Source organism: Equus asinus, chromosome 24 (genome assembly GCF_041296235.1).
Source record: "Equus asinus isolate D_3611 breed Donkey chromosome 24, EquAss-T2T_v2, whole genome shotgun sequence".
Lineage (NCBI taxonomy): Eukaryota > Metazoa > Chordata > Mammalia > Perissodactyla > Equidae > Equus > Equus asinus.
In genome coordinates, this window is record NC_091813.1 from 38,562,771 (window position 1) to 38,589,755 (window position 26,985).

Below are 26,985 nucleotides of genomic sequence, written 5' to 3' on the forward strand. Positions count from 1 at the left end.
GTCTCTAGGACTCAGCACCATGCCTAACACATAATAGACACTTAATGAGGGTTTGTTAAATAAATTAATCCTATTTTTCCATCCATGTCATTTTGGCCAACTCCACTTACACAACTACTTACAATAGGAATACACCTCAAGTGAAATTCCCCAACCATCATATTCTATCTACTATTGTACATGCCTTGTCTCATCTATGCAGATGTCAGTGTCTTGATTGAAGCAGGAATGACTGCATGTTCTTCTTGATATCTCCCACAACACCTAGCACAGGGCCTCACATGTGGTGGAGATGGTCAATGAATGTCTGTAGAATAAATGGATGGATATAAATTGTCCACCTAGTTTCTTCTCCTCTCCATACTAGGGAAGTGCAATAAGCTTGATAATACACCTGTGATTACTCTAAACCATAGCTATGATATTGTCATAGATTCATTCTGAAAAAAGTAAAATCGGAGATTGTTGAACTTATTAGAAATTAAAATTTTAAAGTGGAGAAATGAGTCACAGTCGTGGAATAATAGGCAAAGGCATTCTGAAGCACTTTAATATCCCAAATGTGGACTCATAGGAGGGTCATTTTCAAATGTTTCATAAACAGATACTGTCAGCTATATCAGACAATACACAGCAAAGTAATAGGAGTTCATGAGTCATGGAAAACACTCAGAATAAGACCTTCAGACAAAGTAGCTTTGCCCTTAAATTCCGCCCAAAATAATAGGTATACAAAGATCAGAATTGTCATAATTGAAATTGTATAAATCAAATGAAACTTGATTGCAAACAACACTATCAAAAGAGAGCTTGTCCTCAGGGCAAGAGCAGAATAGAAACATTGTGTACTCCGTAACCAAAAGGTCTGCAATATAAAAGTAACAATTTTAGCATCAGCATATTAAGAAAACAAGTCATCCTGGTCATCTGAGAGTTTATCTTTTAAGCACCTTAATACAATCTTTTTGGAAGGAAACATTTCTAGAATGCATTACGTGTACTTCACTCTTTGAAACTGTAGTACAGGGAACATAATCCAAACTCCAATTGCAAACTTTAGAGCTTTCATGATAATTTTATACTTTACATTGCAATCACCCAAGAATTATGGAATTAATGTCTAGCAAATTGTCATCAGTGGTTTGTGCTTGAAATGCTGCAAACATTTGCTCAATAATCATATACTTGGACTCTCTCACCTTTTTCATAGGGTCAAATGGGCGCTTGATTGATTCACCCCGTCCCCACTTCCCACCCCCTCCAAACAGTCCTGTGCTTACCTCACGTGAAATCTCACCTTGTCTTCTTCAGCTTATTTCTGATTATCTTTTATTTATTCCAGACTTCCTCACATACACTTTACCTGCTTTTCTGCACAAACCGTTATGCAGACTAGGTAATTTTTATGTCCATTTTCAACCAGCATTTAAATAATTGGAAAGTCAGTATTGTTAAACGTATGTTGATAATAAGCTGAATTCTGAGCTGTGCTTCATGAACTGAGCATAAGATTAAGTTAAACTGTTTAAAATTGGCATAGATTGCTCAGCAGAGCCACTAACACAATGTGGTCATGCCATAGTGGGGATCTCTTTTCTGGGTCCAGACATTAGTTATGCAAGTCTGCAATGTTTACTATGTGGTTATTCAGAAGTTATTGAGCTAATGAAACACACAGGATAGGTTTTTAAGGCAGAATATTAATTTTCATGTGAGTGTAACAAGGCTCAGTGCTTCCCAGTGTTCACACTCCTATTCTGTAGGTGCAAATAGAAGCCAACTTAGAAATCAGTGGATGAAGAGACAAAGAACAAAGCCTGGGGAATCAGATCTCGTGTCCTGTACTGTGGTGATATTTCTTTCTAAGTACTGAAGCAGGGCAGTGCGAATCAGAGCATCCTTTCCTGGGGATAAAAAGCTGCACACTATTTTTCCTCTCATTTTGCTAGGCAGACCATCACACATCTGCTTGGAGAAAACATCTTATCTTAAGGATGTTACAGTACGATTAAGTGGGCTATCTCTTTTTAAAGAAACAACTGCTTTTCTTGATTAGATTGATAAGAGGTTAGTAACTGATAATCTCTCTTAAAACAGTTTCATTTTATCCTCTAAATCTTCTTCCTCCTTTTTCTCTTCTTTTTCTTTTTTCTTGACTGCTTTTGGACCGAATGAATTTTCTTTGGACTCATTCTTTTTTTCCCTCTATTAATTTGAAGTTATAAGCTTTATTTCTATTTATTGTTTTAGCGGCTATTTTAACAAGTATACTTTACAAGCTATCAATAAATCAATATTTTGTCTTTCTCCAAAAGAATGCAAGGACCTTAGAAAACTTAGACTGATTAACCCCCTGCTGACATCTACTGTTATTTTAGTTCTAACTTGTTTTTATTTAATATCACAAACAAGCCATTAATATTATTATTTTATATAATCAATATTTGTTTAGATTGAACACATTTAACACATCCATTTGCTTTATTCTCAATTCCTTCTTCTATCACAGACCTTCTTCTGTGGGATTCTATTTCCTTCTAGAATAAGATACTTTAGTGGTACCTTTCTTCTGGTAATAAATTCTTTCTCTTACCGTCTCTTGTTTTTTTTTAATTGGAAATGTCTTTATTTCACTCTCATTCTTGATAGATAGTTTTACTGATACACAATTTTAAGTTAATTATTTTTTCTCGTACTTTGAGCCATATTGGTCCACTCTTTTCTGACATTCATTGTTGTTCTTATGAAGTTAGCTATATAATTGTTATTTCATTATATTTTCTTGTCTGTTTCCTTTGGCTGCTTTAAAATAAAATCTTCTCCCTGTCTTTGATATTTTCAGCTTCTTTCTGATGAATCTCAGTTCTCATTTACTTACCTTGCTTAGTTTACATTGACAGTCACACAAGGATTCATGACATCCATTAATTCTAGAAAATTTTCAGCTGTTACTGTTTATATGTTATCTTTTTTTGTATATCTGATTAGATATATTTTGGAATTTCCATGTCTTTTAAACTCTATTTTCCCACCTCTTTTTGTCTGCCGCATTCCATGTAGTTTACTTCTGATATATCTGCCATTTTACTTTAGCTTTTCCAATCTGTAGTACAATTAATTCATTGAATTTCCAATGTTAACGTAATTTTTATTTTAAAAAAAATATTTGATTCTTTTTTTACAAATCTCACTTGTCATTTCTCACAGTTCTTTTGCTCTTTGTGTTTTGTATTTCTTCTTTTATTCTTTTAAATGAAGTTTACATACTTATTTTATCTTTATGTTATATATATTGGTAATTTTAATATCTGCATTCTTGAGTGATTCTGCAATTTGTTATTTCTGTTGACTGTTGCTCACAGCAAGTTGTTTCGTTGGGTACTTTCTGATATTTTATTGCCAGAGAACGTGTAATCCTTGAGACATCATTTGTTGAAACACTTGAGCTTTTGATAAGGTGAATTCCTTCAGAGAAATTTTATTTTAGCTTCTGCCAGGAGCTTAGTGACACCACCAATCCAGAACCCATTAAAAGAAATTTTGTGTTTCATTTTATTTTTGGAGATCACCACGTGAGGGTGGATAAGAGGGTAAGAATTCGCAGAACAGGTGTTTTTCTTTTTATTCCCATGTAATTAAGGCCAAGACTATGTCAGGCAAGGGTCTCCACCATCTACTTCTGTGTGATGGGCTTTATTCTAGTTGACCCACTGGCTGTGATTGCGGTAGGGTGTGTTGGCTTTATGTAAAAGTCTCCAATCTGATCATTCATTTTACATGAGACCCAGGCCTTCTGGTTTGGGCATCTGGCCCATCAATCCTTCAGCTCTGGCCTATGAGGATTAGAGGATTTCAATGCTCTCACGGCAAATGGCAGCTCAAAATTTCTGGATTCATATTTTCTTCATTTTAGATGTTCTAAGTTAAAAGTATTTTTCCAGTCATTTAATCCTTCTGGAGATGTGTCTGGTGGGATGTTTTCACAAATACCTAATCCTTCACGTTATATATTGGATTTTGGTATTGTCAATTTCATTTTCAGGGAAGTGACATTTTCCTGACCCCAACTCCCAAACAGGAGGACATCAAAATTAAAAATTTAATATTTAATTTATTAAACAGAAACACGTGAATTATTAAAAAAGAGCAATGTGGTTGATATCATTCTATAAATAACTATATTAAACAAGAAGCACAAAATACATTTGTTTCATTTATTCATTGAAGGGACTGCTTTGTGCAACGTTCTGTGCAAGTCACTGCCAGTGACACAAAGATGACTTAGACTTGGACTCCTCTGTCTAGAATATTTAATATAGTATAAAAACTAGATATGAAACTATAATTAGCACAACAATCGATTGAAGAATCAAGTGTCATGATGCACACCTGAGTGATGGAGAATACATCTAGAGCATGGAAGGCGTAGACACAGGTTGCAGGCATGTGAAGCACTTTGTGGAAAGGTGGCCCTGTGAACGGGCCTTGAAGGATCGATCTAACGTGCTCGAAGTCGTGAATGAGAAAAATGTGTTCAGACAAACTGTGTTTTTGCAAACACCAGTGAAGATCATAAAAGAAGGCAGTGCATCCAAATCAGAGTACATGATTTCTGATCACTTTCTCCTAAGTTATTATTCACCGGTCAACAACATCTATCAGTCAATAATTGTGATGAATCAATTGCAAGAATATACATGTGTGTGTGATGCAAACACATACACATATTTCATGATGTTCAATTTGCCTTGCTTATAAAGGCTAATTAATGTTTTATAATATAATATAATGATCTCTCACCTCGGGATCAACAATATAAATAAAAATGTAATTTGAGCCACACGTAAAGTCTGAAGTCAGTATCTGATAAGTCAAAATTTAAGGAAAAAAAATGTTTAGGCAAATCAGTTAATTATGTAAATAATCATATTACATTGAAACAAAAAGTTGTCATCAAACTGAAATGTCAAGAATTTTATATGATACAACTTATAGATTTTCCCTACTCATGATACCATTAAAAAGTTATAGAAGTTTTTCCTATCTTGAGATTTAAATATATAACCTTTAAAGATTAATCTAAGAGCAACTCTAATTCCTTTCTTTAGAAGATGTTTGTGACAAAAATTCCTTTCTGATGTTTCACAAGCTTCCATAAGACTCCAGATCGAATTAGGATCAATAACCAGTCTAAATGATTAAAATGTAGTTTCCTACAAAAACAAAAACAAACAAACAAACAAACCTCATTCCCGAAGTAGTGTTCAAAGCACACATTTTCTGCCAATGCCAGAGGCCTGTCACCATTGTTTAAACCTTGGCAAAGTTCAAAGAGAGCTCATCAATGAGCAGTGAGAATTAACGTGGCCCTCTCATTACCCTGCTGAGACCCTTTGTTCAGTCAATTTCTATGCTGTTTGTAAGGTTGTGCAGTTGTAATCCCTGAGTAACTGCCAGGAATAGCCATAGTAACCAAACAAGCAGTGTCTTTCTGTTTTCAAATCAACCTCTCATTGTATAAAGAATTTTTTGAATTATGATGAATCTTGTTGCCAGTCAGTCTTTTTAGATCATTCCAAGACCCTAAGTGAATGATCTCACTTCTGTATGTGTGCTATCGTAGATGGATTCATTCCTATACATCTCTTTACATAAATTATTTATGCTATGGTTTGTCATAATAGATGAGATTAAATTCTCTAATTAAAACAGAACATGTAATATGCATACAGATAATACTAGTGTTCTGATGTGCTCCCATATTGCCTCTATATAAATCATGGTGCACTTAAAAAACAAACATGACTTTCACAATTTTTCAAGGTAATTGGTACAATATAACAAGTGCACACACAAGCGTACATGCTTATATATATTTGCATATGTCCACAGTATGCATATGTGTGTATACACACACTCACAGATATATATGTGTCTATGAATATATACAAACAGTATACATATGTGTATGGGTATACTAAAAGCAATTTTAAAAGAATAAAACTATCCTAGTAAAAAAAGAGATATTGTTTGAAAGAATTAAGATTCAGTGCTCTGTCAAGGACAATGCCTCATGTTTAAATGTCAATATGAACTTGGATAATTTAGTGAAGACTTGATCACAGATTTATTTGCTGCCCTCACTGAAATCTATTTTCAATTCATTATTCCATAATACATTTTCATGCTATGTTGAAAGATAATCAGTCCACCAAATATATTTTGGTATTAGAAAGACTTTAAAGTTATAAGCAGTGGAATAATTGTAGTGTCAGCCAGATTTCCAAATTCCCTCTATTTCTTATCATAAGTGTGATGTTGGGCAACTTCTGTAAGTTCCCTGAGCTTCACTTTTCTCACATAAAAAAGGCCTTTAACAAAAGAATATGCTTCGTGCTGAGGATTAAATGACATAAAACATAAGAAGTGCTTAGAATAATCCCAGATATATTATTAGCATTCAATAAGTGTTCGCTGTCATTGGTATTTTTTTTCTGATAGAAATAATAGTGAAATATCTGCAATGAATGAAAACACAAACCCTGGCTCACAGCCTCTTCCACTCACCTTACTTCCCAATGAAATTATCAATAAACAAATAAGGAAAAGTCTGCATTCCCTCTGGAATCTAGGGATGAGGCCGCGCAAATGACAAGTTTTCTCAATGCAGCCTAATACACATAAGACTTGAGAAAAGGAAGAGTAGAGGTTAGACACCCGATCCCACTCTCATAAAATATCAACGTGTTTGCGAATTTAGTGGAAAACTATGAGAAACTGTGCTTTGTATCCCCAGTAGTGTGTTTTTTAAACATAAAAATGATTCTTTAGTTAATCTAAACAAAATTTGCTGCCCAAATTTATTATTGTTGGACATTGTAAAAATTCTAAGACTATCTGGTCTATTTAATTCTCCCTGTTTGGGTCTTTTTCTTTTCTTCTTTTGCTGAAGAAGATCAGCCCTGAGCTAATATCTGTACCAGACTTTCTCCACTTTATACATGGGTCACTGCCATAGCATGGCTGATGAGTAGGGTAGGTCTGCACACAGAGTCCAAACCTCCAACCCTAGGCTGCCAAAGCAGAGCACACCAAACTTTAACCACTATGTCAAACAGCAGGCCTCTAATTCTCCCTTTATTTTTATTTCCAGAATGTGCTGGGCTATGTTGACTTTCCTCTGATCCAAGTTACCACTCTTTCCCTTTCTTAAAAGCCATTCATTATATCTTCTGGATCCCCACCGCCTCCATCATTAATAATCTCCCTTTATTTCCAGTCTCTTCCTTGATTATTTCCTATCCGGTTTGGCCTCTTTCCTGTTGAAATTGCTGTCTCTGTAGCCCTAGTAATGATGGCTACTTTATCTCTCTCACCCTGCTTACCTCAAGAGGCTGCGTCAGATCCTCTTGGCTGTTTGAATTAGGCAACATGGGCTAGGCTCAAATGTCTTAGTAGCTTATACCTACAGAGATTGTTTATCACTGCTACTACATACAGATCAAAGGACAGCTGAGGGCTGTGCTCAATGTTCTCTCACTCAAAAACCCAAGCTGATGGAGCCACTGCCACATGAGCATTGCTGATTATCACATCAGAGAGGATCATTGGTGAACTGGACATTGTCACTTAAAAGTTTCTTCTCAGAAATGAAAGCAAACCACTTCTGCTTGTATTCCATTGACCAAAGTACATTATACAATTGTGCTCAACTTCAAGGGAAGAAGAGAGTGCAATCTACCATGTGCTCAGAAAAAGACAAACTGTAACATAGTTGAATAGTCCTAAGACCATACTCCCCATTGTTGTTTCCAGTTTATAAATTCTCTAAGCTCCAGAAAAACCGTAGATTCTTTTGAGGCTCATGTTCCTGGTTATACCATTCCTTCTCTTTTTATGCCATCTTCCACTCACTTCTTAATCACAACTACTCATCCACCGTTGACTTCAGCAACTGGATCATAGCCTTTCACTCTTAGATGGTTGATTTCATGATTCTAGATAAATTCAGTATCCTTACAGAAGACCTATGCATCACCATGGGCTCTAAGATTCTTGAGCTGTTCATTTCTTGGGGCCTTTCAGCCACATATACTTATATGTGCCTATAATTACATCATAATCATTATCATGACCAAAAGTACACAAACTCTTAGATCAATAACTCAGAAATTCATCATTCTTTTCCTTCTTGCTTATACCTTCATTTGACCCCACTACACTTGTTTTTGACCCTATCAAACCCACGAGGTGATTGGTCATCTATCTGTTTTTTTGTATATTAATTTTCTCTTCTCCTCACATTTCTCCATATCCAGCTTAATTTCTGTAGTTTGTTGTTACAGCCATTCTCGTCTAGTACCAAATTTATTTTTCCTTTGTTGTTTTATATCATTTACCTCCTCAAAACTTGACTCTATTAATGTCATTATCTTCTTCACTGTGCCTGACTTAGACGAATGAACTCAAACGGAGAAAATCAACCTGTTGTGAAGAATGGAACCACTATAAAGTGACAGTCAATAATCCTAAATGAGCTGTCAACACTGTCACAACAGCTACAGACTTTTTCAAGTCACCACACTCTCTAGTATTCTGTGACAATGCTTTCAAATGTTTCTTCCTACTTCTCAAGTCTACCCGTCCCTCTTTACCTTGCAGCAGAAAACCCTGGTCTTCTGCTTCTAAAAGAAGTAAAAACCACTAGATGAGAATGTCTCGTCAACCCTCCACTTTCAAACTGACCAGAACTGTTTCATTACCACCTGCTCTTTCCTTCTGTCTTCGAGGTTTAATGGAGGAATTGGCCCTTCTTCTGCTTAAGGATGTTCTTTTCATCTTTCTTTTCCATTTCGTCTTGTCTATTCAGGGACTTTTAGACCCATATCTCTTTCTTTCTTTCTCTACTTTAGACCTCTAGGTCTTTTTCTCTCGATTCATTTCCATTTGTATTTTTAAAAGATCATAATTTCTCATTAAAAAAAACAAAACCCTTTCAACTGCCACTCAAACGTCTCAGTTTCCCCTCAGAGGCAAGTCTCTTTATCCAGTTGGCTGCGCTCTCTCTCCATTGCTTCACATCTTATCCATCAGCATTTTTGAACTAACGTGTCATCACAAATTACTCTTATTAAAGTCTCCAAGTTGCTGAATCCAGCAGATCTTTGTCAGGCTTTATCTTACCTGATCTGTACGAAGAAATTTGCTCAATTTATTGCTGTGTTCTTCAAGTACGCTTCCACTGGCTTCCATGAAATTCTCCTCATTTTCCAGTTGCCTGTCTTAGGTCACTGCTTCCCAGTTCTATTTGCTATATTTCCCTGTTCTGACTATCTTTAATTGCTAATAGAAAGAGCATATATTATAATAAACTTAGAAAAAATACCACCTTATTTCTTTTCAAGATGGTGTGGCAACATGGAGCTTTGACAGGTTCCTCTTTGATTAACATGCATAACAAAAGTCCATGCAAAATAAGCAGAGTGAGCCTGGCTAAAGCTATGGGCCTCAGGGCCCCTGATCCAAAATTAGGCATGTGGGTCTAGAATTATCCATGGATTAAAGGTGCTCTATGTAAAATCCAAGTCTGAGGCACATTTACTGCTTGAAACCAGGGCTTTGGGTGGAGCCTACTTACTTGTGAAATCAGCATGAAAACACTGGTGCCTGAGCTTTTGGTTTATTTTAAAGCTGTGGACCTAGGTAAACAAAAAGGCACAGATTCACCCAGAAAACTAGGAGCTCTTTTGAACTACCTACTTGTTTTGGAACTCGATACAAAATACCACCAATATTACCAGGGACATGAACCTCAAACCACGCTTATAAAACATAGCTATAGATTGGAAGATTAGGGAGGGGGCACTGAGTGAAAGGAATAACAAGCCTTTCACTAGCAAGGGGCCTCTCAGGATGTATGAGAGGAGAGAGAATAAAACATAGAAAAATAACCAAAAATACAATCTCATATTGAAACACCGCAATTGAATATGAATTTTATCCTTATGAAATGCACTTTGTAGAACTGACAGAAACTTTAAAAACTAATGGCAAAATATCTTCTAAAATTCTGTAAACATCTACAAAAAGGAAAATAAATTGTGTAGTAAAAAATGATGAAATGTGAGAAATAGTGAAATGAAAGTGTAAAAAGTATCATTAAAAGGTTATCATTTCTAAACTCAGTAGACAAGGTTCACTGAACACAACGAGAGAATGAGTTAAATGGGAAAAGTACTGATCAATTTAAGCAGCACACAGCACAGAAAGACAAGAAATTACAAATTAAGAAAGAAGAGCTAAGAGACGTTGAGGATAGGGTGAGAAACTCCATCATATATCTAGCAGGAGTTCCAAAAGAAGACAATGGAAGGAATTGCAAAGAAGTAATATTTTAAAAGATAATAGCTGAAGATTTGCTGGAATTTTGGTAATATATACCACTAAATCAAAAAGGTACTCTGAGTAAGAGACAGGAGACGTAAAAATAAATGAATAAATTTACTCTACTGTGAAAGACACAGAGAGAAAACATTAAAAGACAAGCCATAGACTAATTTCCAATGCATGTAATTGACAAAGGAATTTAAGGATTCAGAGTATAAGAACTGCAAACTGGCAATGAGAATGGGATGTGGATTGGGGCATGGGTTTCTGGAAGATTAAGGCCAAGGTCTCCATAAACTGGGTTTCAGGATAGGAGGACAATCCCAGGGATCTGGTTGCTAATGCTCTTACCCAAGTGGTGGGCAAGGGAGCTTATTAAGGGACTGTCGTCCTGCTGTAAACAAACGTTTAGAATCTAAGCAGCAAGAGGTAGTATTGAGGTACAGTAGTCTTCTCTTATCTGCAGAGGATACCTTCCAAGTGGATGCCTGAAACTGTGGATACTACCAAACCCTATATATACTATGTTTTTTCTATACATCCATACATACCTATGGTAAAGCTTAATTTATAAATTAGGCACAGTAAGAGATCAACAAGAATAATTAATAATAAAATATGACAATTATAACAATATACTGTAAGGAAAGTCACTGTAGATCTTAGCAACTTCAGTATAGGAATTTTTTTCTTTCCTTATTGAGAACTTTCCCATTCTTACTTAAAGGAAGCACTTAATGGCTTCTCTTTGGCCTATCCAAATTGCCAGCATTACTACTCTTGCACTTTGGGGCCATTATTAAGTAAAATAAAGGTTACTTGACACAAGCTCTTCAGTACTGCAAGAGTTGATCTGATAAGCAAGATGGCTACTAAGTGACTAAATGGTGGGTAGCATATATATTGTGAATAGCTACACAAAGGAATGATTCACTTCCCAGGTGGGATGGAGCAGTATGGCACAAGATTTCATCACACTACTCAGGATGGCCTACAACTTAAAATTTACAAATTGTTTACTTCTGGAATTTTCTGTTTAATATTTTCAGACTGTGGTTGATTGTGAATAACTGAAACCATGGAAAGGAAAACTGTGCATAAGCGGGAACTACTGTATATTGTTCAAATGGTAAATTGGACAAGTAGAAGAAGGTACATTATCATGAAAGTGGTGCAGGAAGCCCCACAGCCTCAGCTGAAAGGCAATGGGGCTGTGGCTGCTTATTTAAGGGATTTCCAGAGATGAAATAGATAATTTCAGACTAAGGATCTTGCCCCCTAATAGAGAACACTGGACTGACCCAAAACATTGTAACTTTGAGTGACTGGCAAACAACCACTGTACTTCTCAAACTGAAAGGAAATACATCTCGCTTCCTGGTCTGGAGCTGCTCTCTGCCTCCACTCTCCCTGATTGCTCTCACCACTTCTATCCCAACCTCAGTTTCTTTAAAGGCAAAAATTAGTGGGGATGGGGCCAAAGTTTCCCTGTTTCTAGGAGGAACCAAAAGCCATAAATACTTGGTCGTGTGTACTGGGGAACTTAGGTCAGGTAAGGAACTTGTATGGCTTTGTCGGATATAGGCTACCAAGCCACTATCTTACCCAGTCCTGTTGGGGGCACAGGGCACAGATTCTGCTAATCAATTTTAGTCACGGAAAGAAATCTAATATGACCTTGTGTTAAGGGCTTTTGGGCCAATTCAACATACTATAGTTGTTGCTTCTATATCTATATGTTTAAAAGGAGTTCACTGATTTCGTCCCATAAGGTCCAGAGAGGATCCTCCCAATCATGATGAATTGCATGCAGAAAAGTCCTAGTACCTTTGGGACGCCAGGACTCTAATGACTCCTTTGAACTATAAGTCTCTGTGACTGATGATTTTCCCTTCTGGCGTCCTGTACCTCAAATTCTTCTCTAAGTACTGGACTCATCACCTTCTAGACATGGCTACTTGTACACCTCTTTTAAACAGCTGCTATTAGCTTGCTGCTGGACACTTGTTGAAACTGAATGCCTGATCCACAGAAACCTTCTGGCTCCATGGCCTGATGGTCCTGTTTTGAGGCAGATCAACTTAGGCTTTAATAACTAACAATGTGAGAAAGACCCGAAAAAGTTCACTTATCAAATGGAAATAGTATATTCAAGAACTCAGCCAGTCAGGTAGCAGTGACCTCTTGACTTTACATGAAAAGGTAGCTATCTCTTTGAGGGAAATTTTATCCTCGACCCCACAACTTAAAATAAAGCTGCTGACTCAATAGGGCACTAAATTTGTAGAGGTTCTTTTAAATGCCTGGGCTTGGTTCACTGACAAGTCAAAATATGATGGTGTCCACTGGGCTCCTGTGGCTATCCAGCCTTGGTGCTAGCTATACGGAGCCAAAACTGGGTGTGATCATTCTTATCAGTGGGCCGAACTCATGGCCATTCTTATAACTCTAGCTATGACTCAAGCTGTTGTCAATGGCCTGGGTTTTGATGTGTTCTTTGGAAAGCTACAGACTGGCAGATTAAACACATCCCTCTCTGGGGCTACCAACTATGGAAATAAATTGTGGCTGCTGATTGGAAAGTTTGGGTCACTAACGAATTGAGAATCTATGCTTATTAACTGCTATATTGGTCTTTCTCACTCATAGTTCAAGTCTCAAGTATTCTATGAATCTTCTCCTAACCACTCCATTGATCTCTTCCTCATACAATTCATTGTGTTCTTATGGTTCCTCTGGGTATTTCTTGCTTCAAGGAATCTTATATAAGCTCTGTGAGGGATCATGTTTAAAAGTCTTTGCATCCCCACTCTGCCTACTCTAGCAGTAAATACTGATTGATAGATCCTGTCATATTATTTCACACTTGAGAAAATAGAAGCTTATTTTACTTTACTATGAGATACAGTTATGTGAACTGTTTAAACCAGTGAAGGAATAATAACTACCTTCTGAAATCATGGATATTTAATGCTTTTATAATTTAGTCTTTGTTCCAAGTTTTTACTTTTACATCTACAGAAATATAATATGATTGATTATTGCTCCCTCTTAATCCTGGAAAAACTCCGTGAATATATGAAAAAATAAGAAGGTAGCCTTAAAATAGAGTAGTGTTTTCTGCAACATGTTATTTAATATTTGACTTCAGAGGCTCTACCTGAAATGCTCAGATTAAAATACTTATGAAAGGGAAACATTTTTCCTTATCCTCAAAATACAAAATATATTGGTTGCTTTTCAGGAATTAAAATCAAAGCAAAACAGTCTTTTAACTATTTACTGTTTTCAGTGTTAGTAGTTTATTTGTTTTCAGAAAAGAGTGGTATTTGTATTGAAGTTAATTTATAAGTTTAGGCCAAATAAAACTTTTTGTATGTGTATCTTGATCTGTACATTGTTAAATATAATAACCACAAAAATACTATAGATTTACGTTATTGCTTATAATTATGTTTTATTTGATTAAGGAAGGTTTTCAAGATGGAATATGTATATTCAATATATAGGGAGAATACATATATTTAATTTATACATGGAATATATGTGTGTATATATAATTCATAGTTTATAAATACATGTATATATATATGAAGTGACACGTTTTTCCATATTGGAATAAAAAACAATTTTCAATGTACAAAAATTATAAAATTTAGAAATAATACAAAAAACATCCATAATCTACTAACCAGTGACAAACATTACTAACCTTTTGCTCAATTTCTTTCCATGATTGACTTTATACGTCTTAAACTTATATTTTAGAACTTTTCAAACACGTACAAATAGAAAAGTAAAGTTCCATGAACCCGTCACCAACACTCACAGACTATAAACTCATGGCCAATCTCATTTCATCTCTACTCCCACCAACCTTCTTGCTGCCTGTATTATTTTGAAGCAAATCCCAGATTTTATATCGTCATGTATGTATATTTCAGTATTTATCACTAAGAGAGAGGGACTAAAATTTTAAAAAGTAGCCAAAATATCACTATCACTCAAAAAAATTGTGATTTCTTAATGACATCAGGTATCCAACCAATAGCATTTATTTACATTTTTCTGATTGTCTGATTATATTTATTTACTTATTCATTACAATATACTTGTTTAAATTGGGATCCAAAAATACTCTTTAGTTTGTGGTTGGTTGGTATATCTCAAGACCCATTTAATCTTTAGGTTCCCCCTTGCTGTATTTTTATTTTGTTGAATTCATGTTCAATATTGTATGTTTCTATGTTCAATCACATTATCAGTGTCCACTTCATTGCATTGTAAATTTCATAAAATGCTGCTTAACAGAGCAGAGTAGTTCTTTCTTGTTATATCCTCATTAGGTAACTATTCCCTTTTGAGCCGTATAAGCTACTTACAGTTCCAGATTATAGATGATCTTGTGTATTAGCCTCTTTCTGAACTTTGAATTATTTCTTAAAAATTCTAGGTGTGAAACTAAATAGATTTAAGGCTCTTGCAGGCTGGAATAGTAGGTGATCTACTTTCATTCAATAGAAAAAGTTACTTGCTCATGATCTCTGTCGTAAATCTTTCTATGTCTGGTATTAGACATTTAATTTTATTGCATAGCCTTTTCAAAAATGAAAAAAAATCATTCTCTCTAGTTTTATAGAAGAAGAAATAAAGAAGGGACAGAGGAAGGAAGGATTGACAGATTGAAGAGGGGAGGGGAGGCGGGGCAGTTTGGATTAATTGATAGATGGAAAATTTTAACCTTTTTCTTACAGACGTTTTTCGTATTATTTCTATCCAATTTTCTACTATCAAACACTATCACAGCTGTTGCAGTTGAAAGATTTTTGTTTGCTGTTTTGCAAGAGTTTTGTTGTGTAACCTTTGTACTCAAATTTACCTATGAGTTACCCAAGCATCCTTAAATATGTGGTGATATATTATTAAAATCCAATAAACAAATAAGCGAATGGCCTCAATTTTTATTAACAAACATGGTGAAGTGGTTTCAGCTCGGTTATTACTTCTCAACTATCAGAAAAAATCAAATATGCTGGAAAGAAATTGTTGTTCTTTGGCGATACTTGCAGGAAACCATGGAGTTGTGCTTATTAATCGATGGGAGACTTTTGTAGAGGCAGGTAACCACATAGGTGATGTAGGAACAAGGTTATGTCACAGCTTCAGCAATACTGTGGACAGTGTAGTTAACCTTTTATTCTTTCTATTATTATTTATATATGCTCATTTACCACATCATGGGCATGATGTTTTTCCTTAAATATTTAATAGGTAGTTTAGTATTTTAAGAAATTCTAAGGCACGATTAAATAGTTTCCTTGCAGTTAAGTTTAAACAAAATAGTTTATAGATAATTTAATATTTATAAGGCAAAGATAGAACAAATCTAAATGGTGTCACTTCATTGTAGTCGAAAAACTTATGAGACAGTGAAATGAGAGTTGCAATGACACAAATTTTCTTTTCTAAATCTGACACCTTTTGTTTACCATTGGAGTGTCTTTTCACTTGATTTTTCTACATTTCCATGGGATTTTCTTGGGAGGATCAGCAGGATGACTAAAGAGGGAGGAGACGGGGAGGCTTAGACATGTTTGCAGCTCCTCCAGCATACCCAACTTGTTTCCACCCCAGAGCCTTTGTAACTCACAATTCCCTCTGCTGGGAGAACTCTGCTCAGACCCTCCCAGGGCTTTATCCCTGCCTTGCCTTAATTCTGGACGCAAATATCAGGACCTTGGAGAGGTTTTCTCTGTTCATCTTATTAACAATAGTGCCCTCCTTTCCTCCCTAGTCATGGTCTGATCCCTTACACTGCTTGATCTTCCTTCATAGCTGTCTTCACTACCCGAAATTATATCCTCTAATTGTTTCATGCTTAGTGCCTGTCTTTTTCACTTTGTCTGGCTTTGCCAGTACCATGAACGTCTAGAACAGCTCCTATTACAAAGCAGTCACTCAAGAATAATTTTTTTTGATAAATTAGAGAACTATCAATAATAAATTATTGAATAAATAAATAAATGAACAAACGGATTTTAAGTTCTCTCAAACTTCCAAATTTTAACAAATACTGAATAAATAGTTATAGTTAAAGCTTTATAATACCTAATTAAATAGTACAGATTCAGGGAATTTCATTAGTTATGGGAACCAGAGAAAACATGTTATAAAATCTTTTTGGTTAGGGAGTTAATTGTAAAGCTATCCACCTGCGGCACTAATAATGACTAGTTGTTTAGATATATATGTAAATATTTTTATTACACAAAGTTCTTTCTTAACAGTGTATATTATTTTAACAGTTTACCTATTTTAGCAAATACTAATATATACTTTGTTCTAAGTATAAGATTTTGAATGTAGGGAATTCACTAAATTTATATTTTAGATTTGGCCCATTCAAAGATAGGTTTGCTTAGTAATTCAGCATATGATGTAAATCTATTTCTAAAAAAAGTGCTGGGAGAGGTACATTCTACGTAGCAAAAAACTTCCCTTGTTCTGTTGGAATATACACTGAAGATCCTGTAATAACTTATTCTCTACAGTATTTAGATACTCTAACAGTGTCTTTGGGTAAGAATAATAAGGCTGTATAGGAAAATTATCTAGGGTTTATTTGTACTTTAGCAGGAAAAGGAACTAGAAGAGGTTGCTCTGGGAGCACCTTCAAGTTTCATTTGGGGGCTTATGCGTGTAAGACGCCATTCAACTCTTCTTATTCCTCTCGTATTGAAGAATAAACCACTCTCAAGATCACTTTAATTTTTAAACTCCTAGGCATAATCTTTTTTCAGTCCAGCAGTGAAGAGTGGATAATCAGGAGCTTAAAGATAGTTTATAATACCTATCACTTTTCCCTCTTAAGTCCATTGCCCTTTCTTTAATACTAACTATGGAGCGTCTGTGTATCGGTCCCATTTCAACTCCAGGTTTTTCAGAATTAATGTAAACTCTAATAGTGAATATCTTTTTATATAACCCATAACAGCAACAATTGGGCAAGCCATCAAAATTGTAGATCAACTGTGCCTTATATGTACCTCAACTGAAGTACTTATTAGACTTTTCCAATTATTTGTTTCCATGTTAATCTTCCCTATGTTGCTGTGAGCACCTGAGAAATGAGACTGTCATAAACACTTTTGTATCCTACGCTTTCCCCAAGGCCTGGTGCATAGTTGAATTTTGATAATCCTTTGTTAAGGAACGCTTGTTATTGTGACAATTATTCTAAATAAATTAATTCTAAAACTATTTCTAAAATTATTCAAAATTAATGTCTATTTTGAAATAAACTGATAATAATATAAAATTTTATAGCATTGATTATTTACAACTGTTATAATTTACCTATTATTTTAAAATAGACCCCAGGAATCCAATGTCCTTAATCCACTATCCACTGAAGAATGGTTTCCTAGAGCAGAACGATAAGTTCAAGATTCCATTAAGAAGCTTCCTTGTAGTTCATAGTCATCCTTCTTAGTGCTAGTAAGTGTTTCTTGGCCTACTGGTTGTGTTCTTATAGCATTTAAACTGGGAGATGAAAAAAGGTTTAGCAGAAAATATGTAGGTGAAATAATAGCTTAAATAAGTAACAAGAAATTGTGTAAATGTTTTATAAGTTCAAGAAATAACCTGAGATTTTAAATATTTTGAATTTTTTCTACTTTTCTATTTTGAAACTTTGCATGTAAATTTGTTTCAAAGAAGCCTTTGATCATCTCTGTCTTTTCAAGAGATTCTTATTTGCTTGAAAAATAAATATAATAATATTGTTTGAGTAATATTATGGATTTTTCCTCATTTTGTTTTCATGTATGTTTAAATATAGAATGTAATAGAATATCTTTCATATTTAGGTGATTGTCTTTGGCAGAATAAAATGTTTTCACTTTTACTATAATTTTAAAAGACATTAATTATTTTAAAATCAGGAGATCTGTAATACCCAAAATCCAGAACAGAAAATGTTAGAGACACCATCATTCAGTACTTGGCTCATGAAAAACAGATATACTAAATTCCACTGTGAAGTATTGATATTCGTGATTTCCAATTGTTTTTAAAAGAAGTTTAATTTTCCTGATATTATCAATGTGAAAAAACCCTAATTTCTGTGTATTATCTTTTTCTAGGCAGCTAAACTAACTCAATGAGGGCATTCAAAAATAAATAAATCCCATGGAAATATTGGAGAGAGGAAGATATTGTGACAACTTTAGTATAGAAATATTAGTATTTATAAACCATCCAGTTGAGAGTTCACAATGAAATCAGATCTGGGTGGGAATAAAACAAAAACAATTAATGCCCTCACCCATTAAAAAAAATATCAAACTTTAGAAGTATTTTGGAGCCATGACGTTTCTGAAGGATTACTAGTTGAGAATTTCATTTTTCATTGTGTCATTAATGGAAAGTTTGGTAGATTTCATCAATATCACTTGAAATTATCAGCAGGCTTACTTAAGCATTAATAAAGTAACAGCTGCTGAAGCAGCAGCTGAATCTACTACTGTTTATGTTTAAATCTTTCTTAATTGCCTCTATTCAGGCCCTACAAGTGTGAAAGAAATCGCCATATTTTATAACTCAGTTGCCTAATTTTCACTGTGGTTACTACTTGATTTGGTGAAAAGCAACTAAAGGCATATTTCTCAAATATAAGCTTATTTTTTGTAAACCTACAAAAAGATATTAGGTTGTGTACAGTATATAATATATGTAATTTATAGAAGTTTGAAGTTTGGTTTTGCACATTTATGAAACATATAAATTTAATGTCATCGAACTTTTTTCTTAAACACAACCTAGTGAGTACTAACATAATGGTATGAGGTGATTTCTTGTTTATTATCATAACAAAAGGCCAGTTTATCACAGAGATTTTAAATATGAAACATCTATTAGTTTATTATTGTTTCAGTTATATCAAAGATAGAAATAATGCATATGGAAAATTTTGATGTCGTTTTTTAACTCTTCTTCCTTCTCTTATATAATTCCAATGTTAACCACATGATCCAGCATCTCTCTTTCGTGCTGCCGGGTACAGAGACCTAAACAGTATCAGTGGACTGAGGTTGCTGGGGTGATGGGAGGGATGAAGGAAAAGGGTGTTTGTCCTAAATATCTCTATTACTGTGTGATTCTTACAACAAAAATGGTACAACAGCCAAAATAAAAGAGTCTTTGGGAGAAAAATCAAAAAGAAGATAAACCTCAAGATTATTCCTTTTTGTAACAAAGTTTAGGGGGATAATGGGAGTAGAATTAGCAATGTTGGTAGTATTATACATCTATTAATTCAATTACAAATATTTATTTAATGACTACTCTGTGCCAGGCACTGTACCAGGCACTGGAGATACAGACTTGGACAAAATAGAGAAAATCCTTACTTAAAAGGGACATCCATTCTATTGGAAGGAAGCCAACAATAAGTGACATAATTTCAGGTCATGGTAAATTTTATGAAGAAAAATGAACATGTAGCATGGCAATAAAGAGTGATAGAATGAGTGGTCAGGAAAGATCCCTTTGAGTGACTGACATCAGAACAGACATGTGAATGAAGTGAGAGAATAAGCCATATGGATGTATGAGGGACAAGCTTTCCAGGAAGAAGGACTAGCAAGTATAAAGGCCTTGAGACCTCAATATGTGCACACACTTAAAAATTAGGAAGGCAGCTAGAGTTTTTGGAACAAGAGTGACCCAAGTAAGGCTGGAAGGGTAATTGGAATTGATGTTGATGAAGTAGACAGGGGCTATCTCTTGTAGTGATTAGTTTTATTCTATGTGTGCTAGAAGTTCTTGGAGGATTCTGAGCAAGAAGTGATAATCCAGGGGCCAGGCGGTGGCACAGCGTTAGGTTTGAGTACTCCGCTTCGGCAGCCCAGGGTTTGCCAGTTCAAATCCTGGACACAGACCTATGCACTGCTTATCAAGACATGCTGTGGCAGGCATCCCACATATAAAGTAAAGGAAGATGGGCATAGACGTTAACTCAGGGCCAATCTTCCTCAGCAAAAAAAGAGGAGGATTTGCAGGGGATGTTAGCTCAGGGCTAATCTTCCTCAAAAAAAAAAAAAAGAAGAAGAAGTGATAATCTGATAAGTGTTTTGAAAAAGACCCTTCTGGTCTTTGGAGGAAGAATGGATTCTCATTGGGCAAGAATGAAAGCAGGACACCAATTAGGAGGCCACTGCAAGAGTCCAGGCAGTGTGACTAGTGGTGGAGGTGGTGCACCATGTGTACAGAAGATGAAACATGTTTTCCTGAAAGTGCACACAGAGGCAAAGCATTTGATCACTTTATACCTTGTGAAGAATTTAGGAAACTGTGATATCACTTTTAGGTGACATTAAAATTAATATGCATAATTAACTAGTTTAAATGTCTCAGCTAAATCAGTTAAAATATTTCCAGTTTACTCATATGTACTTACTACTTTAATTATTTTACCATTTTACTAACCGTTTCATATCATCATAGGAGAGAAAACAATGCTTGGAACTGATTTTCTATTGTTAAATTGCAAGAACTTTCAGAAATATGCATAAGATGTTTCATTGACTGGATCATGTATTTTAAAACAATATCATTATGTTCTCTTATCCTTGGGACTTCATAGAGAAGGTTTTCTCAACATGATCAAATTCGGAGTCATTGTGCCATTCATGAAGATATGCTTTGTTATCTAATTTTTGTATTAGGTAATTAGAAATTAGACCGATAAATTTTACCATTGTTCTATGAGACTTTAATTAAAGGTTTACTATTAGCTGTATAACTCCATAAAGAGAATTATTCTGTTCTCCCTAGATGGGCAGTTTACTGGAAATTATCTTAATGTGTAAATAAATCTTACTTCCAGAGAAAATAGGAAAAAAATGTTCATTTAAAAATTCTGAGTGATTTTCTCGGAAAATTTTAGTAAGTGAAATTGAAACTGTATTCAGCAAACATTTACTACGCAGTTCCTTGGGGTCAGATTTTGTCTGGTGCCCTAGGGCTGTTAAATTGATTATGATAATAGGGCTGAATAAGACAATTTGGAAAGGTTTCACAGAGAATGATAGAATATGAAATTAAAACATTAAATTAGTAAATAGCTGCTGCCTGGGCATCTCTGTGAAATTTCCAGGGAAGGATACTTTACCATTCCCTCAATTCAGAGCTCTGAGCTTTGATTGAAGGCAATGTTGTGGGTTTCAAAGTGCTTTTAATATCATGTGAACAGGGACAGTGCAATTACAAAAATACCTACATCCAGAAGTCTCATATCATATTACTTGACTTACATGTGCAAAACTCAGAAATAAGACAACATAAAGTATTGTTACATGTTAAATTACATGGTTAAGTTTATAAGTGCTGTAAAAATTCACTTAGGAGAAATTACTGTGTATTGAATGTTCAGGGAAGGCTACAACGGAGGAAAAGAATTGGAGATGTGTCTTATAGACTTTGTGGAGTGGAGGAAAGGGAAGATCCTTTTGGCAGGGAAATACAGAAACAACATAGCGGAAGCAATGGGTATGATGCATTGGAATAATTCTACAGAAAAATAGTGGGAAATGAGTATGGTTAAGTCATCTTTGGAGCCATACTTTCCTTAAACTCTCACGATTCTGGTTTTTTCATCTGTAAGAAGCAAATCATACTACAAATTTGGTAGAGCTGTTGTGAGGATTAATAGAATTGATATGGGCAAAGAATATAACTCAGTCTTGGCCCATTATGGACCCATTTAATGCTCCCTACTACTATGATATTTCTTTTTCCTACTACTGCCATCTCAGGCCTTTGTCATCTCAGACTCTTTCTTAAAGCAGCAACACAGGTATAATTATTTGGTAAAGCCTTCTCTGACCCGATCAGGTAGAAGTGAGCTCTCCTTTCCTTTGCACCATTCATATAACACATAACCATTTACTTATTTATTTTTCATTGGCTGAAATAGATTTTTTAAAATAATTTTGACCACTGGCTTCTTCTAATGCAAGATTATTCTTTAAAATAAAAAATTGATTACTGAATCTATTTTCATTAAATCATATTAACTTCTATGTACAAAGTTAAAAATTTCTTGGATTATTCAACTTTACCATCAGGCTCTTTTCTCCAACTGCTCAGTCTTTAATAACATGATACTTATAAACAACTTTAACATAATTACATCTTGATTAAATTCCAAACTTGTATTATTAAGGGACTTGTAATGAAGTTAGAGCTTATTCATACAGAATGCTATTATGTGTAAATATTCATCTTTACTGCTGCAAGATAGTCCTGAAGTCTCATTGTTTAAATGGATTTTAAAAATATATTTGGTGTGCAATTAGAGACTGATTATTTTTGACAATTGATGTTTGATAAGTTCTGAGCATTTTGCTGTTAATAGTAGCAACCAAGTTCTAATTCATTAATCAACATAACACATTAAATCCTACTAACTGAGAATATGGTTAAAACAACCCATTGTTATTTTTTAATAACTCTAGGCTTTTCTAGAGTAGTTTTAAGTTTGTAGAAAAGTTAGGCAGAAAGTAGAGTTTCCATTTGCCTTCTCCTATCCTACCCCTCCCCACACCGTTTCCCTTATTATTAACAGCTTCTGTTAGTGCAGCACTTTGTAACAACTGATGAACCATTATTGATACATTATGATTAGCTGAAGTACATAGTTTACATTAGGGTTAGCTCTTTGTGTTGGACAGTTTTATGGGTTTTGATAAATGCATGCTGTCACGTACTCACCATTACAGTTTCTTACAGAATAGTTTCACTGCCTTAAAAATGTTCTGTGCTTCACCTATTCACCACGACTCTACCCCCCTGAGACTTTTGCAACCACAGATCTTTTTACTGTCTCTAGTTTTCCCTTTTCCAAAATGTCATATAGTTGAAATCATAAGGTATATAGCCTTTTCAGACTGGCGTCTTTCACTTAGCAATATGTATTTAAGGTTCTTCCGAGTCTTTTCATGGCTTGATAGCTCATTTCTTTTTATTGCTGAGTAATATTCCATTATATGGATGTACCACAGTCTGTCGATCCATTTATTTTCTTAAGTTATATTTTAAAGTGTCTGCTTATATCTTTTGTTTCAAATGACTAATTTCTTTTATAATTAAAAGTATTTTACTGTGTCATTTTTTGTCATTTCTTTCTTTTTCTTTTTGGAATAGAAATTTTATTTTAGGCAATGCTGAGTAAACTTTGAAATTAGATGTTTTTGTAATAAATCCTATTAATATATGCCTGTAGAACTGTTACTGAAAGTTTGGTCTCTGATCCCAATGCCAATCCAAATAAAGAGAACAGAGTCTCCGGGTGAAAAAAGAAAGGCTTTACTTTGCCAGGCAGAGGGAGCAAAGCAAGGGCCAGTGCCCCAAAATTGCTGGCTTCCCATTAAGAAATGGATAGGGGTTTTTATTTGGGGTTTTAGGTAGGGGAGGGGGGTCATGGACTTCTTGGTCAGCATTCTCCCTTTGGCCTGTGTCTGGGGCTGCTTCCTGTGGAGGAGACAAAGGATTTCTCAGATGAATGTCCTTGGCTGTTTATTTCCATGGTGGAAGGTATCTGATTTCAGGAAGCTGAGGAGTTGGGCCTGGGAAACTTTGGTTTCTTGATAGTCTCTGGACATTAGTTTCTCTGTAAAACAACTTCAAGGTCCTGGGATTAGCCACAACTTCAGTGGGAGCCCAGCGTGAGGTCATCTGGACTTGAACAATTTGTAACTTCTATTTGGCTCTATAGCTCAGGGAGTCAGAGGTTAAAGAAACAAACATTTACCTATGAGTGTAACTAAAGACCCAGGGACCTGGGAATGTGTGCCTTTATTTTTAACCCATGTATGCTGGGTTCACTGTAGGTGAAGGAATATCAGGGCTGATAGTAACTGAGAGCTGGTAACAGAACAACCATTTTGGAATAATATAGTGGTTTTGTTTTAAGATATATTATTTCAATTGCTTCCTAACTTTTGTAAATATATATTATAAATTAAAAAATGTTTTGCCAGTTTAAAGCATACTCCTTTACGTGCTTTATATGGGGTGAAATTTTGCTTTTCATGTGCTTAGGAGAAGGGAAGTTATAAAGTAAAGTGGCACGTAGATGAACTGTGCTGTATATTCAACCCCCAAAACAGGAGCAAGCCACCACTTCATATTGTCCATTTTTTACCTGGAATCTTTGTTCTTAAATTATCACTTTCTTTCCCTAACAAATTTGTTGACTTTTTCAAACCATCTTTACTGCCTTCCCTTTTGTCTTAGAAGTGCTGGCTCCTTCCTGTGGAAAATATTCCACCTGCCTGAACTCTCACCTAACCTTCTAAATTCTCAGAGACTGTAATCTGCTAATGACCCTCCTTGCTTCTACATATTTCTCATTCCATGTCTACAAACTTTTTCATAGATGAATGAATGAATAATGTCTCCATGATTCCATTCCTGGTTTCTGAGGTGCATGTCATGGTTAGCTCTAAGTACAGATTTCAATAGCTTGGGTTTATGTCCTGGCTCCAATGCTCAGTTAGCTCTACGACAAGGAACAAGTTTTCTAACTTCTCATGATTTCAGTTTCCTTATCTGAAGATGGGAATAATAGTAGGATTGTGTAAGGATTAAATGTGATAATTCATGTAAAGTTCTTAGCACAGTGCCTGTTGCATAGCAAATGCTTAAGGACCATTAGCAATTATTCTTGTTAAATTGATATTTTCCTTGATTTATGAATATGAAATATGATGATACTCTCCCCAGGACCCTGAAGACCTGTTTTTCCTTCCTAATTTTTAGAGAAATTTCTTTCGCTCTCCCTTGCTACTCTCAAAGATACTCTATCCAAGCATCTGAATGCTCCCTCTTCCCCACACACCCCCAACACACAAATGCATACAAACACATACCCTGAATAATGTCATCAACAAACTCAGTCTCTTTGAGAAGTTTTTTTTTAAGTCCTGCATCAATCTCTGAGGCAAGGAAACAGTATATGCCTAATTTCATTCTTTTATACATTTTTCTGTAGCTTTCTACAATGAGTATTTCTTAAGTATTCTCTGAAAGCTTAGTATGTTTATGAAAATAAAGAGAACACAGAAATATAGCTTTCCATCATAGATGTCAATAGATGCTTTTGTTATTTTAAAATATTGTAATTATTTCTTTCAATATATTAAAGCTTAACTTTGTCCCTGACAGATGGTTATAAAATGATGAGTGAAAGCATTAGTGATTTAACATATTTAAGCTACCGTGGAAAATTAGCAACTTTGTAAAAATTGAAAAACTCGTTTCCTAATGCGATTTAGGCAAGGATGCAAGGATTTTCACTAAATGATATAAAACAAATTAGAGGAATAAAAACAAAACTCAGGAACAGTAAACACAATCATATTAGAAGATGATTTTCACAATGTTAACTATTTAAAGACTAACCTTTTAACTATATCTATAGTTTTAAAACTAGAACAAATGTTTTTTGATTATCAGCTAAATAACTTGAGGTAGTTATTATTACTATTTAGAATTTGACCAAAGTATTTAGAAAATCACAATTGATATTATATGGTTTTAAAAGTTTAGATTAAAAGTAATTATGAGAAGTTTCAGTAGCATAATAATTCAAGTACTGAATGTACAATAATTTCTTCAGTTTTTCCATCCTATGTAGTTTTTCCTTTCTATATCTACTTGCAAGAAATGCTGGTTTGCTAGTCTAGAAGCACCTAGAATTGAGTAGCAGAGTAAATCAGATGCTTCACTTCAGAGTGAAGAATGCTTTAATTGTTAAGGTAATCATTATTGAGACAATTCTCAAGTGTAAAATCTTTGTTCTGTTTAATTTGGCTGCTGACTTCTTTCTTGTGACTTAGGACCAATTTTGTTTTTCCTTTTCTATGTGTCTCTCTACAGAAAGCTGACCTTGCAGTTGCTCCACTGGCTATTACCTACGTTCGAGAGAAGGTCATCGACTTTTCCAAGCCCTTTATGACACTTGGAATAAGTATTTTGTACCGCAAGCCCAATGGTACAAACCCAGGCGTCTTCTCCTTCCTGAATCCTCTCTCCCCTGATATCTGGATGTATATTCTGCTGGCTTACTTGGGTGTCAGTTGTGTGCTCTTTGTCATAGCCAGGTAACATGCTCACTTTTGTGATTTTTTTGGCAATTGTTACCTCCTTTTTCTAACTAATAATTGTCAAAAGTCACAACGAATTTTACTGTTCTTTTTCTTTATTTCCCATCGGGTGCTGTAGACTAATGAACTATTAGGAGTCACAGAACTTTCTAAAATGTACTATGATGCCTTTTTGGGCAGAAAGCATGCTGGTTGTGTCAGTAAGCTATAAGTGGTGGTAGAGTTCAGAGTCTAAAAGCAGTCCAAATCACTATGATATAAAAATTATTTCCTCGTTTTGAAGATTGCTCTTTAACCAGAGAGCAAAATAGTATGTTTTACTAATTTGATTAACAAATCAGTCATAAGAAAAACCAAATGGTAAAATTTAAAAAGCTTTTTTTTTTTTTTTTAATGAACCAAGGCTAGTTGAAAATAAGCCTTTTAGGGA

At 34.9% G+C, this 26,985-nt stretch overlaps 1 protein-coding gene across 5 annotated transcripts in view; it reads left to right on the forward strand.

Annotated features, from left to right (window-relative positions):
- The window catches only part of GRIK2 (glutamate ionotropic receptor kainate type subunit 2), a 627,117-nt gene that overhangs the window by 441,906 nt on the left and 158,226 nt on the right, over positions 1 to 26,985 (forward strand). For all 5 annotated transcript variants that reach the window (XM_014841096.3, XM_070496405.1, XM_070496406.1 and 2 more), the window contains exon 12: positions 26,329 to 26,552. In XM_014841096.3, the coding sequence (XP_014696582.3) occupies positions 26,329 to 26,552 (224 nt within the window). The remainder of the gene's footprint in view (positions 1 to 26,328; positions 26,553 to 26,985) is intronic.